General features: G+C 36.9%; 1 protein-coding gene across 3 annotated transcripts in view; it reads right to left on the bottom strand.

Moving 5' to 3' along the window:
- The window catches only part of CDK7 (cyclin dependent kinase 7), a 31,194-nt gene that overhangs the window by 12,449 nt on the left and 2,814 nt on the right, over nt 1-15,931 (bottom strand). The window contains exons 3-8 of one of the 3 annotated variants that reach the window (XM_079918090.1): nt 12,466-12,499; nt 11,489-11,556; nt 10,681-10,749; nt 8,636-8,746; nt 7,284-7,402; nt 5,557-5,656 (exon numbers count right to left, since the gene is read on the bottom strand). In XM_079918090.1, the coding sequence (XP_079774216.1) occupies nt 5,557-5,656; nt 7,284-7,402; nt 8,636-8,746; nt 10,681-10,749; nt 11,489-11,556; nt 12,466-12,499 (501 nt within the window). Of the gene's footprint in view, nt 1-5,556; nt 5,657-7,283; nt 7,403-8,635; nt 8,747-10,680; nt 10,750-11,488; nt 11,557-12,465; nt 12,500-15,931 lie in introns of those variants that run through there. The other 2 variants (XM_079918091.1, XM_079918092.1) reach the window with 2 other exon arrangements.

Here is a 15,931-nt window from a genome sequence, read left to right as displayed (position 1 = left end):
CATTCTTTAGAGTTCTCTTTACTTTTTGTTAGTCAATCCCTCATTACTACAACCTCTTGTCATAGTTAATAATTCTTTATATTAAGCTTCCCTTTTCAAATTAATGTGTGGTTTCTATATTCTGATTGGACCCAGACTTAACATAACCCCTATTTAAAATATGTATTTATAATAGCGTGCTATCATGTATATTAAATGTGAATAAAATAGAAACTAGAAGGGATATTAAATAACATTTCATAAATCTTTTTTTTTAATATTTATTTATTTTTGGCTGTCGGGTCTTAGTTGCGGCCCATGGGCTCTGTAGTTGCGGCATGCGGGCTTAGTTGCCCCGCAGCATGTGGGATCTTAGTTCCTCTGACCAGGGATTGAACCCATGTCCCCTGCACTGGAAAGCAGATTCTTAACCACTGGACCACCAGGGAAGTCCCCATAAATCTTTTTAGACATGCTCACATTTTCTTCTTATACCTTCTTCTTCTACCTTCTTATACCTTCTTATACCTCTGCTACTTTGCAAACCACCAACGTAAATTGTATTACGAGATCTGAAGACAGGGACACTCATCATCATAGCCTTAGTTTTGTGAGCAAGCTTGCAATTTAACCAGATTTTAAGGATGGCTGTTTTTGTCTGATGTAAGAAATTTAAATGAGCTGCCTAATGCGTGGACTTTGGATCCCTCACAATGTGTTCTGTTGTCTTCAATGTTGCTTTTGAGAAGTCTGATGCCATCTTTTCCCTAATCCTTTACTTTGGTTTCTGTGTAAGCTTTTCATGTTTTTTCTCTCTGTGGAAATAAAGGCTTTTTCCTAAGAACCCCCGGTATTCTGAAATTTCACCATGTGTCTGGGCATGGGGGCTTCTTTCATTCATTGTGCAGAATCTTTATGGCACTTCCAACCTATTCACATCCATCAATGCTGGGCTATTTTCTTATGAATTTCCTACCCTCGATTTTCTTTCTTCTCCTTTGCTATATCCTAAGATCACTCCTGGATCAATCTCCTAATTTTCTTATCTTTTCCCTACTATAGTCCATCTCTTTTATCTTTTGGTTCTATTTAATGAAAGAGTTCTTTAGCTACTTTTCTACTATTTTTGTTTGCTTTTAGTTATCCTTTTTGAAAAATTTCAAGTATACTTTATTCTTTGATTGTTCCTTTAGTAAAAGAGCATCATATTCTTGTTTTATGTATGCAGTATATTCTCTCAGTTCTCTGAAGATTTGGTGCAGGTGAGGAGGCGAGGATGAATTTTGTTCTGCTACCGGATAGTTTCTATTTTTTCCAAGTTTCTTTTTTAGTTTGTTTCAGTCTGTCATTCATGTTGGACGCTTTCATCAAATACCTGATGATCCTTGCCAATTATCTGGTTATCCTTACATGTTGGAAGTAGTCATTAAATACCTGAAAATCCTTGATAACTATCTGGTGATCACTGGCTAACCATTCATATTTAAAGGTAAGGTACTAAAAAAGTTGATTCAAAGCATTCTATCTATGAAAAGAGCTTGTTAACTCATGGCCTTTATCTAGAAAGATTGGACAGGTAGCTTAATGCCAGTTACCTACGGGTCTATTCTCTGGGACCGTTCAGTTCTTCCAGTGAAGGATCCTCTAATCTTTTACCTGAGTTAAAATGAGTTTTACACTGGCTGCCAGGGTTCTGGGAGCTGAACAGGGAAATAAGTTGGAGGTTTTACTGTTTAGTTTGCAGACTTCCATGTAATCTGCGTGTTTTCACCCTGGCATCTCACCCCCATCCTTCATTGTGTCTAAGGATGCCCATGTCTAGAGATTCCTGGTTCAGTTTCTTTGGAGAATAAACCTTTCCCTGGTGGAGGAATAAGTCAGGGGGAAGTATAAAGCTGGGGGAAGGAAAGTAACCTGGTCGTGTCGGGGACCTTGTTATTAAGTGGTCAATATACAGGTTTTTCAACCAACCCTTCTGTTTTCAGTCCTGCACCTCATTATTGCCATCAATGATCACTCTCATTGCTAAGCAACTCCAGGATTCTGTGTGCCAAACAAATTTTGCGTTCAGTTGGTATCCGTTTCTGAAGACTTTTAGCCTTCTTCATTTCTGGCTTCATATCCTCTGGCATAGTGTTACAGGCACCTCCTAATTTCAAACATTTATGTTTGTTTCTTTTTAGAGATAATTTCTGAGGGGGGGAGATTTTTGCCTTGTCATCTTAAAAATCCTCAAGATATAATTATCACTTTATTTTAAAATGTCTTCATTGTATTAAGCATCAATGCAACGTTGACTAAAAAAATCCACTGTCTGGGACTTCCCTGGTGGTCCAGTGGTAAAGAATCTGCCTTACAATGCAGGGGACGCTGGTTCGATGCCTGGTCAGGGAACTAAGATCCCACATGCTGCAGGGAAACTAAGCCCACGTGCCGCAACTACTGAGCTTGCATGCCTCAAGTAGAGAGCCCGCATGCAGCAATACAGAGTCCATGTACTCTGGAACCCGTGTGCCACAACGACAGAGCCCACGCACCCTGAAGCCTGTGTGCTACAACTAGAGAAGAGAAATCCCTCATGCCACAACTAGAGAGAAGCCTGCACGCCACAATGAGAGATCCCACACGCCTCAACGAAGATCCTGCATGCTGCAACTAAGACCCAACACAGCCAAAAATAAATAAATAATAAATAAATCTTTTTTTTTAATGATTTGGCCTCCCAAGTCCTAGTCAGTATTTTTATATTTATTTGTTTGTTTATTTATTTATTTTTGACTGCATTGGGTCTTTGTTGCTGCGCACAGGCTTTCTCTAGTTGCGGTGAGCAGGGGCTACTCTTCCTTGCGGTGTGCGGGCCGCTCATTGCAGCAGCTTCTCTTGCTGTGGAGCATGGGCTCTAGGCGCGCGGGCTCAGTAGTTGTGGTTCGCAGGCTCTAGAGCGCAGGCTCGGTAGTTGTGGTGCACTGGCTTAGCTGCTCTGCAGTACGTAGGATCTTCCCAGACCAGGGCTCGAACCCGTGTCCCCTGCATTGGCAGGCGGATTCTCAACCACTGCGCCACCAAGGAAGCCCTTTATTGTTCTTTTATCCTGTTCTATAACAGCTTCTTAGAGGACACCAGAATTTAACCAATACAATTGTGACTAAGCATATGAATGAGAACTTTTCAGTTTTAGGAAAAAGAGTCCAATTAATCCTAAAAGGAAGAGAAGTACTGAGTTCAACAGTACAGGAACCCAAGAGGGACTTCCCTCTGGTTCTTTTCAGTATGACTCCACTCATGACTTCTCTTTTAAAACTGTGTTGAGATTCATCTTTTTAAGAACAATGACATTGTAGAAATTTATTTTTTCTTTCTCAGGTCTTTACAGAGAGGCAGGGATCACAAACCAAATACCAGAAAATCATCAAGTTTTTTTATGCAATAGGCATGAACAATAACGTTCTTGAACATCTGATATCCTATAGCCTCTAACACCCATGTGCATCCAGAAGCCTATGCAAAAACTGATGGAAGCTCTGTTCTGAGCTGATACAGCCAAACTGAAGTATTGGAATGTCAGAGGGCTGAAGATCAACCACAGGCCAAGCCATTAGCTCTGGATCCTCACCATCTGGATGAAGTAAGAGTATGGCAGGCAGCTGCTGGTTGATCAAATTTTTGTATCACCACATCATCTCTAGGGAATGCTCTAATGCAGGCCAGTAGGATGCCCAGTGACCTTCCTATAAAGCATAAAATGTCTCCCCCAAACTACTTCTTATTTACAAACTAAAATGGTTATCTTTGAAACTATCTAGACCAGATAGTGGCATTTGCTCAGTAGGTAATATCCAAGTTTAGATTTTCTATTAATCACTATGTTTCATAACATGATTAAGAAAAAAACATAAACAGATCATAAATTAAAAAGTAGATTTGTGTTATTTAGTGACATAATACTCCATTAGTATAAATATTTCTCAATTCCTTTTCAGAGGTCAGAATGCAGACCAATTTGCTTCTAAAATGTTTTAAACTATATAGACTACTTTGTTGGATATAGGCTTACTTATTATTGCTCCTGTTTTCTAGTTATTAAACCTTCTATAAAATTTACATAGGAAAAAAACACTTTAAAGAAGTTAAACGCTTATATTAGCAAATCTTCTGAATTATCCTGGCTTTCAACTATTATCTATTTGGACTGCAGAATCTCACCACAGATTTAGAACTGCGTGGACAGCATTTCCAAGGATATTTTCAAATGAGTACAGAGACAGTTTAAAATAGGAAACATTTTTCTTTAATTGTGCTGGAAAAATATATGGCAAAATGGTACAGTTCTTCACCAAATAGGGCTGCCTGTCAACTCCTTCATAACCTTAATAATAATTCCAACAACGATGCCAATGGTTAGCAAGACTCCAACTATGACTTCAACCAGGTCCACAATTTCTAACCCATTTATTCTCAACTGCTATCTCTCTCTCCTTACTTTCTAAATGGAATGATCAGTCATAACACTAGGGGCTATGGAATTCCGTTTCTGTCTTGGTCATGAATGAACTGGGCTTTTGAGAGTTAACAGATTCTCAAATGTACCCTTCCAGTAAACTCTGTTGTTGTGAGTAGCATAGTTGTCACACCAGGTGATTCAGAGGACCCATTACTACAGGGATTACTTATGTCATCTTCAAGCCTAAATGTGAGGGTTTCTTCTACAAGCATTCAGAAGGGTGAGCATCTCAAAATGATGCATAGAACTCACACTAAACTAAAAAAGACATTTAAGAAGGTATCTTCTCTCTGGCGTACAGAAGCTATTTTCTCTGTTCAAGGAAATAAATAGCTGTATTTTTGTGTTTTGGGTTCACATTTCTTTAAATACACATGGCTTGAGGAGAGGGGGAGTAGAGGCTGGAATCTGGAATGTAAGAAGGAAAAACACTCAGCCTCAGTGTGATTTCCCAATATTCCTCTGCCTTCATCATTGAGAAGGGCTAAACTAAACTTCATAGCTAAAGAAAACTTACCAAGTTGGCATCTTTCTCTACAGTGAGGGAAGGGAGAGGATGTTTCATTGTAAGATGGTCTCGGTTTGAGAAATGCTATAGGACCACCATGTCTGCCCTGCTTGAACAGAACTAAAATGCTCCTCTCATACAATATTTAAAGTTATGCAGAGTTGCATCTGCAGTGGCTGGTATTACGTATCTCTTAAAGTGTACTTTTAAACAGCCCAAACAAAAAAGTACCAGAAGTACATAAGTTTATCCTAACACTTTTAGTTACTGTAGAGACAGTACCATATTACAACCCAATGAGTTTTATTATATATAGTTACATTTCAGAACACAGAATGATCTGTAATAAAACCTTTATTGTCCTAAGTGGGAGATCTCATCTCGCATTAGCATTAATAAAAAGGTTGTACTTGGCAGAGTTTTTTTTTTATAAACCTGTTTGTTGGCTTTTTGTTTCAAGGATGGTACTCCTCTCTGGGAATTACCTCTGGGAAGATAATTATTACACAAATTATAAAAACAAATTCCTATAACAATACTGAAGTGTGTACATCAATTCCAGACTTACCCTTAGGAGCAACTCTGCTAATATACAGCCAACAGCCCACATGTCCACACCTACACCATACATTCTAGCTCCAAATAGTAGCTCAGGGGCCCGATACCACCTGAAGAACAAAAAGAAATACTGTCATTTTAGGATGGAATTAAAATATTTCTTAGAGAAAATTCCTCAGCAAAACATCATCTACTGATGAAATGCACTTTTATGGATATATTAACTCAAGAAAAATTGGCTATAAAATCAACAAGTTCCATATTACTGCCAGGAAATTACATACACCCTTAGTCCATTCACTCTCCCACTTTGAGATGAGTAACACTTTCTTTCTCCAGGAACCCTCAACACCATCCTTCCTCTCAGCTGATGACCTTATTTCCTACTTCACTGAAATAATGCAAGTAATGAAAAAAAATTTCTACAGACTCACCTTCAGTCATTTGTATTCTCACAATCCGCCTTCCCATCCATAACTACAGATGAACTATCCATGATTGTTTTTAAAGTCAATCCCTCAACTTGGGCACTGACACCCCACTCTCCTGCCTATTTTCAAGGATATTGCTCCTGCAATTCTCTCCTCTTTCTCCTACATCAACTTTTTGTTCTTACTAGATTTTTAACATCAATGTCAAACATACCATTGTTTTTTCTAGCCTTAAAAAATACACTAAAATATAAAGAAACAAAAAACAAAAAATTCTTTGGACCCCACTTCCCCTAACAGTTACCCCTCATTCTCTGGTTGTCTGTTCTTACTGTCTCCATTTCCTCTTCTCTCATCCGCTTAAACCCGTTTCAGTCAGGTTTTCATCCCACCACTCCACCAAAATTGCTCTTGTCGAGGTTATCTAAATTGTTAATTCTCAGTCCTCACGTTAATTTGACCTATTAGTAGCATTTGATTTGCAAGAAGAGAAAGTATGAGAAACGAGTAGATGAAAACCAGTGGCACACAATACTCATGTATGTGGGTCCCTGTTTTCCTGAGTCCCCAGTGTTCCTGAACGATGGGCTTAATCTTTCCAGAAATTACATGAACAACTACTTATATCCCTTACTTTTTACTCAGGGCTCAGGTGACTGACACTCAGTGAGATCTGGAGAAAGGTGACAAAGTAATTTAAAAGGATAGAGAATCTGATGACTTCTCAGATCCTTACAAGAGTCAGAGAAATTAACAAATGTCATCCTGACAAGATAAAATCTACCATCCCTATCTATTTAATGTGATTTTTAGTTTTTATACATAAGAAGTATAAACAGAAAATGGAAGCAACTAATAATATGCAAAACCCAAATATAAATGCACTGCTTTGTTTAGAGAATTTTCATTCACACTGAATGATATAAAATGTGGAACCAAGACTGACCAATAAAATAAACACAGGCCCCCCAAATCACATGCTTATGTACAAGAATAGGCACTACAGTTCTAACCTACCTAACTAAACTGTATAAGAAGTATAAATTAGTCCCCAAAATAACTTGGTAAATCTCTGAGGACTGAGTTAAATTCAACTCCGTTTGAAGGAAGGGCTGTATATTTTTTTTTTCACTGTGGTAAGATATACACAATATAAAAAAGGGCTATATTTTTAATAAAGTACCAATAGTAATCTCTGAACTCTGCCAAAAGTTCAGAGAAGACAAATGATGCTCATCTGTGTAATCACAATCATTTGTGTATATCCTACACAATATAAGGTTTCAGTTAGTTAAGGAATCCTTACCTGGTTACAACCTGATGTGTATAAGCTCTATTGGGGCTCCCAAATGACTTGGCCAGGCCAAAATCTGCCAGTTTTAGGACTCCATTTTCATCTAGCAACAAGTTGTTTGGTTTTAGGTCCTATATAATAGAGGTTTTAAACAAACAAGTAAGCAGGGTGGAGAAGAATATCACAATGATACATTTAGTTGGCTTAAATTTAAACTTAGCAGAAATGGGGTAACACCCCAAATCTAAACAACCACCAATATTATTTTTATTGACATAAAATCCTACAAAGCAAAATAAGATTGGCCATATTACTTAGTGAGACATTGGGTCAAGGTACTTAATTTCACGAACCTATTTCACAGGTTTGCTGTGAGGATTAAATTTAATATTTCCTGTAAAAGCCTTAGTGTAGTGACTGGCTCATAGTAAGCACTCAATAAATAGCTGCTGCTATTTAATTTAGTAACAATATACATGGGGAATTCCCTGGCGGTTCAGAGGTTAGGGACTCTGCACTCTCACTGCTGAGGGCCCGAGTTCAATCCCTGGTTGGGGAACTAAGATCCCACAAGCCACGAGGCCAAAAACAAAACAAAAACAAACAAACAAACAAAACCCCACTATGTATGAACTTCAGTAAATAAAAATATTAGGCACTTACAAGGATGAGGAATACAGTCTTCACAATCTATGCTAAAAATATATTAGCAATAACCTAAAAGGGATTCCAAGTGTAAGTATGAGAATTACTAACTATAACTTACTTATTTTTAGCTATTTTATCTAAATAGGGTGCCTAAGAACATCTACCTATCTAAATTATCAGCCTTGTTCTAGTAGCTGAATGCGCCTAACAATGACTCAGCCATTTCAGAAATTTTATTTCATTATTTCCTAGAATTTTAGAGCTACTAGAAATATTTTTCCAAAGGTATTTTTGCATTGCATATTTTAATCCAGACTCCCACTGTTTTTGGTTTTGTTTATTTTTTTCCCATTACAACAGTATAGCACAAAGAACACTGGACTTCAAGCCAAAATGTCTAGGTTCTAATACTATTGTCAGTTTTCAGCTGCTGACCTTGAAAAAAATACGTAACTTTGGTCAGCAACTTAGCTCTTCAACTATGAAAAACATGAAGGACTAGGTCTCTTCCATTTCTAAGTTTCATATAGTAATTCAGAGTCCTCACAGCACCACGTAGTGGAACTGAAGGGAGCACACAGAGGAAGAAGGTTGGATAAAATGGCCCAGCTCTATTTTGTAACAATTTACATACTCAGACCTTTTGTGTAATAAATTGGCTACATAAAGTCTGACTACAACATGAAGAAGCAATAATACTTGGTTAAAAACCTTACCCTATGTAGAATCCAATGTTGATGTAAATATTCTAATCCTTGAAGAGTCATCAACATGTAGGCTTTGATGTGTGATGGTGTCAGTACAAGACTGTTATCTTTTATTATAACCTGTAAAGCAGGCATACAATATACAGGTAAGCTTTATTATTCCAAATGGACTCTACTATATAAAATCATTTACAGACATAAAATGGATTTATTCATAGAGGAGAATCTCAAGAGAGCTTGCCTCACTCTCCTTAGGAAGTACTGTCAGAACCTCCAATTACATGGTTAGGGAAAGTATCTTTGGTTTGGAAAGAAAGCAGTGCTTTATGTCCTACTGCTTTGTTTTTAGGCATCCATGTAGCAAACATCTGTTGTTTTCACTTGTCCCCAGATACATAGCCCCTTCTGACAACAGCATTCAACACTCCATCTGTTCCCAGCTTAGTCAACGTGGTTAAAACAGGACTGTGTGCTACCTGTAGACTTCAGAGGTAGACACACGACCCAGGCATGGTCAGTCACCACACTGCAGCCTGCTTTCCAGACTAGCTCAGGGATGGATAAGTGAGCCAAGCCAAGGCAAATATTGGTGCTAGAATCAAAGGGAACAAAGCACTTTCTTTCCTCAGGGATTATTAAACTCTAAGGACAGAAGCCTGCAAGTGCCTGAGCCACTATATTAAGAAATTCTACCCATGAACAAGGCAACAGAGAGAAAACATTGAGTTAAAGTGAAAGACTGTGTCACATTAGCATTATTTGTGAACTATGCCTCAAGTCAGTCAGTTTATTCCTAGACTTTTCGTTATATGAGATAAAAATTCACATTTTCTTTTTTTTAAATAGGTAAAATATACCCTTTTAATCTCACAGTTCTATGAATTTCAACAAACACATCCAGTTGTGTAACCACTACCATAATTAAGACATAGTTTCATAACCCCCTAAACTCTCCCCAGGCCATTCTCTACTCAATCCTCCCCTCGATTCCCTACCCAGGCAACCACTGATCATTTTTGTTCCTTCAATTTTGCCTTTTCCAAAAAACCATACATGGAATCATATAATATCAATAGCTTTTTTTTTTTTTTTTGCGGTACGCGGGCCTCTCACTGTTGGGGCCTCTCCCATTGCGGAGCACAGGCTCTGGACACACAGGCTCAGCGGCCATGGCTCACAGGCCCAGCCGCTCTGCAGCATGTGGGATCTTCCCGGACTGGGGCACAAACCTGTGTCCCCTGCATCGGCAGGCAGACTCTCAACCACTGCGCCACCAGGGAAGCCCAATATCAATAGCTTTTTGAGCCTGGCTTCTTTCGTTTAGTATAATGTATTTGAGATTCACCTATACTGTTGCATATGTTAGTAGTTTGTTTCTTTTTATTCTCAAATAGTATTCCACTTTATGATTACACATTCACTTAATGAAAGCTATTTGGGTTGTTTCCAGTTTGGGTAGTGACAAATAAAGCTAAACATCTGTGTAGTCATATGTTTTTGTTTCTCTTGGATAAATAAATACGTAGAGGTAGTATTTACTAGATTGTACCTTAAGTGTATATTTAATTGTATAAGAAACTGCCTAACTGTTTTCCAAAGTGGCTGCATCACTTTGCATTCTCATCAGCAGTGTATGAGAATTCCACTTGTTCCACATCCTTGGAATGTCCATTACTGAGATTCAATTAATATTAATGAGAAGTATAAAATCTTATTTTTCTCAAAAAGAAACCTGGCTTTCAAAAGGATATTCTGTGATAATATCACAAAGAAGTTCCAAATCCTCCGAAGCCAAACACTCATTTTTCGAAAAAGGAATGTCAATAAGGTATTGGGAACTTGGTAGACACAATGCTATTGAAATCCAACTCTTGTATTTAACCCTGGGAATATGGCTAAATGATTCAGAAGATCTTTGACTTGAGAACACATCTAGATTTCAACAAAATTAAGCATTCTTTTGACTGCCAGTATCTTCAAAGGTAGAAAATAAACATTCAGATTCTCTTTTGATAAATAGAGAAAAAAAATTCCTCCAGGAATTTTAATCTTACCTCTAGGTCAGTTTCCATAAAATCAAAGACAAGGCTAATATTAGATTTATGTCCAAAAGCATCAAGGAGCTGCAAAGCAAAATTTTAAAAAAATCAACATGTGATTCTCTATTAAACACTTGACAGTATTAAAGTAATTTTTAAAAAGTTAAACAAATATTTGGATTGTTGATAATTCTCTGTAAAGTTTAAATAATTTTATTAAATTTAATATTTATCCTTTTTTTGGCTAGGAATTAGTACTTTGAAGCACAGGATACTAAACCTTACTATTAAAAACAAACTCACTAAATACTTAACCTCTCCCTCCAAATTTTGGAGTTATAATAAAGATATGAATTAATGAAAACCTCATTTAAGTCTCCAATTTAGAAAAATTCCCAAACTTGGTACTTAAGAACATCCTACAAATAGCATCAGCAGCTATCATTCATTGAATGAGCGTGTTCTCTATGCCAGGCACTATCCCAGGTACTTTACGTGTATTCAGTCTCATAACAACGCTATGAGGTAGGGACCATGGCACAGAGTTCAAGGGAACTTGCTAAAGGTCTTACACATGCTAGAGCTCTCTAGGCTTCAAAATGATCTCTGACAAAATCAGCCTGTATGCCAATATTTAATTTATTTCATCAGTTGTATAGTTTTTAAGACACTGCCTACAAGAACAATTAGGATAGAAAATAAATTTCAGCCTTTTTGCAAGGCTCATCTAGAACAACTTATCTTGCTGAGCCTTCAATCAACATCTACCACATTCAGGAAAGGCAGGGTCCCAAATCCCAGAAACAACTTAGATCATACTCACACCAATTATATTTGGATGACTTAGCTCCTGTAATAATTTTATCTCTCTTAAAGCTGTTCTATTTATACCTACATAAAAAGGCAAAGAAAAAAGTGAAAAATAATTCTGAAATCTCAAACCTTCTTGTAAACGTATTTTTTGGGAAAGGTCAGTCTGATGAAATAGCGATGACTATTCCTCAGGAAAAAAATAACAATTTTTATGACATATCTGTTTCCATTTTATATTGCTTTATTTTTAAAATAGCTTAGCACAGACTATGATAAATGGTGAAAAAAGTATTCACGTTATCTGTGAGATATCAGATCTGAAGACTGCTGGAACAACATGTACACAAGTGTGTAGCATATAGGTGAGAAGTTAATGGCTCCCTTCTCTTGCCTTATGAATATCAGTGGCAGATTCTTTAAGCTAACAGCAAACTAGTGATTAGATACCATCTTGCCCAATGTGAAGGATGGAACTCAACATTTAAAATAAAATCTGGTACTAGTTATTACAGAGATGATGGATCCTTTATATAGGAACTATTTCTTGATGACTAAATAGGACTTAGCACTCTAGCAAATAAGGCTTTGGAAGAAGGGGTAAAAAAAAATCTTTCCCCTCCATACATTTATTCTATAGTAAGCTTTGTATACTTCCATGAATCCGGAATTTTCAAAGTAATCAGAAGCTCAGAAGAAGAAGAAACAATGGTTTGTAACAACACCTAAAGCAGTAACGAAGACAGCAAGACAAGTCACTAATAACATTGCTGTCTTCCATCTACTTAGGTGACTTGAATATTCTTCTGAACACCCAAATGGTGAAAATCACAAATATCCTATCTCTATCCTGAGTCTATCTTTACTCTTCTGGGACCCTGCAATAACTATCCAGAACCACTGTTAACTTTAATTAATACTTTGTTCTCTTCCTCACTGAGAATAAGAACCTTTCCTGTTCTGTCAGATTACATGAAATAAGTTACTCACCATCTTTAGCTTCTGATCTATGTCCAAGTTTGATCTGGCAGAGGAAAAAACAAACACATTAGAAATATGTTAAATTATTTAGACCAATACATATATATAAACACTTCAAGGACTTCACTGGTGGCACAGTGCTTAAGAATCCACCTGCCAATGCAGGGTACACGGGTTTGAGCCCTGTTTCAGGAAGATCCCACAGGCCGTGGAGCAACTAAGCCCGTGTGCCACAACTATTGAGCCTGCGCTCTAGAGCCTGCGAGCCACAACTACTGAGCCCGAGTGCCACAACTACTGAAGCTCGCACACCTAGAGCCCATGCTCCGCGACAAGAGAAGCCACTGCAATGAGAAGCCCACGTACCACAACAAAGAGTAGCCCCCGCTTGCCACAACTAGAGAAAGCCCCCCGCGCAGCAACAAAGACCCAAAGCAGCCAAAAATAAATAAATTAAAATTTTAAAAATTTCTTAAAAAAAAACATAGCAAAAATATGTAGCAACTCATATGTAGCTAGTATTAGTAGGCAAGAAGGGAGTGGGAATCATGAATCAGAAAGGCAAAATTAACAATATAAGAAAGGATCAAGTACCTATCATTCCTTTCCCCTTAAGTTTTGAATTACACATCTTTGTTAGATTAAATGAGGAACAAATAATTAAACGCATAGAGGCTAATAAACAAAAGGAGCACTTCAAGTTAGACTACTTTGGAGGAAATGCGTAACACATAAAATAAGATGCTTAATGTGTCCAACAATATGCTCCCAGGAACCACATTTTCCAAAAAGAAAAATTACAAATTGCGACGGATATAGAAAATGGTTAAACTGTTGTTACTGTGAATAAGCACATCAAACTGCATTAACAGGTTCAGTCTTACACAAAACCAAGTACCAGGTTAAAGAACAAGAGCTAACTACTTTATACAATGACAATGTAACCAAAAATACAAAAAAAAAAAAATCCGACTCCAGAAAAGCAATTATTCTACTTTAAAAAATATCCCCCACCTATATACTACAAATAGAACTTTTAATTTAAAGGTAGGCTATTTATTATAGCACCAAAAAATATAAGGCACTTAGGAATAAAGCCAACAAGAGATGTATGAAGCTTTCCATGAACACTATAAAGCACTCTTAAAATATGCTTAAGAAATGAGATCAAAATAAACATAGATAGCATGTTCATGGATAGGAAGACTCAATATCATAAATACGTCAAATATGTCAATTCTCTTTAATGGAACTAAATGTAAAGTACAAGAGCATTTTTCAAGGACATTGACAAATGGATTCTAAACTTTATATGGAAAAGTAAAGAGCTAAGAACAGATAATTTAAAACATTATTACATTTTCTAAACATAATAAAAAATAGACTAGTTTCATGAAGCCATCTACTTCATCACCCAGATTCAATAATTACCAATATTTTGCCGTACTTACTTCATTCATTCATCCTCCCCTTTTTGCTGGCTACAATATACACTTTTTCAAGTCCCAGCCTTCATGTTATTTCATCCCTATATACTTTTAAGTAGGCACCTCTAAAATGTGGACATTTTCTTACATAACTATAATGCCATTCTCATACCTAACAAAATTAATAATAATGCCAGAGTAGCATATAATAACTAGTTCATATTCAAATTCTCCTGATCTGTTTCAAATTTCTCAACTGACCCATAGAGTAAGCCAAGATAATTTTGAAGAAAAATAGCTATGTGGGACTTACCAGACTTCAAGACTTTATAAGGCAATAGTAATTATAGGCTTATTGTATTGGAGCAGGGATGGGGGGAAAAAAAGTCAACCAGTAAAAAAGAATAGTGTGCCCAGAAACAGATCCAAGTAGAAACTGGAATTTGGCATTACAACTCACCAGGAAAAGGACATACTATCAATAGTGTTGAGAGAGCTGGGGAAAAAATACTGGATCCCCATACTACACAACAAAGAAAATTTAATTCCAAATGGAATGAAGACCTAAATGTGAAAAGCAATACTTTAAAATTTTTAGACGAAAATATAGTAGAATTCTTTATAACCTGGAGGTAGGGAAGCACACAAAAAAGGGAACCAATAAAGGAAAAACATGGACAAATTTAACCAGATTAAAATTTTAAATATCTGTGCCTCAAAACATACCATAAATCAACTAAAAGTCCAGCCAAAGACTGGGAGATGATGATGGAAAAAATTTTTACATACTGAAGTACGGAAAAGTCATTCTGGCTTATACATGATTTAACAAACTTTTTGCTAACTAGAACAGCCTGTTTTGTGGTCTACCAAACACACATTGTACATCTGCTTTTAACCATTGAAAAAAAAAGGGTGCATTGTCCCCGAAGTAAAGAATGTCCATTTTGAAGATAGGGATAAATGCCTCCCTTCCAGAGACTTCAGTAGTAGTACTGCTTTGATGATAAGGCTCCCTTCCCGGGAGCCATGGCCATACTGACTCACTGTGTACTCGGTGACCTGTCTTCAGCTGATCTTTTTCTTTTCTTTTTTTGAAACTTTGAAGGAATGTACCCCTGTCATGCTTGATGTTTTCTGTTCTGACAAGATATAAATTATGCTGAAAACCATACTTCTTCAGAACAGTTCCTCAGAGCTATCTGACAGACTGTCTTCTGGGCTATAATCCTCAGTTTGGCTTGAATAAATACTCTTCTATTCTTATTACAGATCAGTAATTTATTGTTTACAGCAACGAGGGTATCTCCAGTGCAAATTTCTGATAAAGGATCGGTATCCAGAATATATAAGAAATTCCCCACCAAATCAACAGGAAAGAAAAAAATGTAAGCAACCTAACAGAAAAAGTCTAAAAAGCCAATAAATCTAGGAAAAGATGATCAACCTCACTGGTAATCAGAGAAGTATTAATTGAAAAAACAACCATATACCATTTTCGATCCACCTAATTGACAACTGTTGTAAAGTCTGACAATACAAAGATGGTGAGAACGTGGTGGGAGGTTAAACTGATCCCACCATTTTGGAGAGCAATTTGACAACATATGGTGACATTGCTGCGTAGTCACTATGCAGCAACAATTCATAATTGGTTTCAACTAAAGATACATTCTCTAGAGAAACTCACATATGTATAAGAATGTCTGTAGAAGGACTGTATAAAAGTAAAACATTTTAAAAAAACCAGCTTAAATGTTTATCAACAAGAGTTTGAATAGACCAATTTTAGTGTAGCCACATAATAGAATCTAATCACTGATGAGCATGAATAAACCAGATCTACATGTATCCATCTGGAAGATTTCAGAAATAATACTGATTCAGAAAAACAAGTTGCAGAAGAATATTGCGTGCGCGCATGCCTGTGTGTGTGTGTGTGTGTGTGTGTGTGTGTAGGGAGAGAAAGAGTTTAGAAGTATGCAACACTATATATTGTTGAGATACATAAAACAAATACTGAAAAATGAGAAAGGCTCCAAAAGGCT

The sequence above is a fragment of the Stenella coeruleoalba genome (assembly GCF_951394435.1).
Source record: "Stenella coeruleoalba genome assembly, chromosome: 3".
Taxonomy (NCBI): Eukaryota; Metazoa; Chordata; class Mammalia; order Artiodactyla; family Delphinidae; genus Stenella; species Stenella coeruleoalba.
The sequence above is the reverse complement of the archived record's forward strand: the minus strand, read 5'-3'. Positions and strand labels throughout refer to the sequence as shown.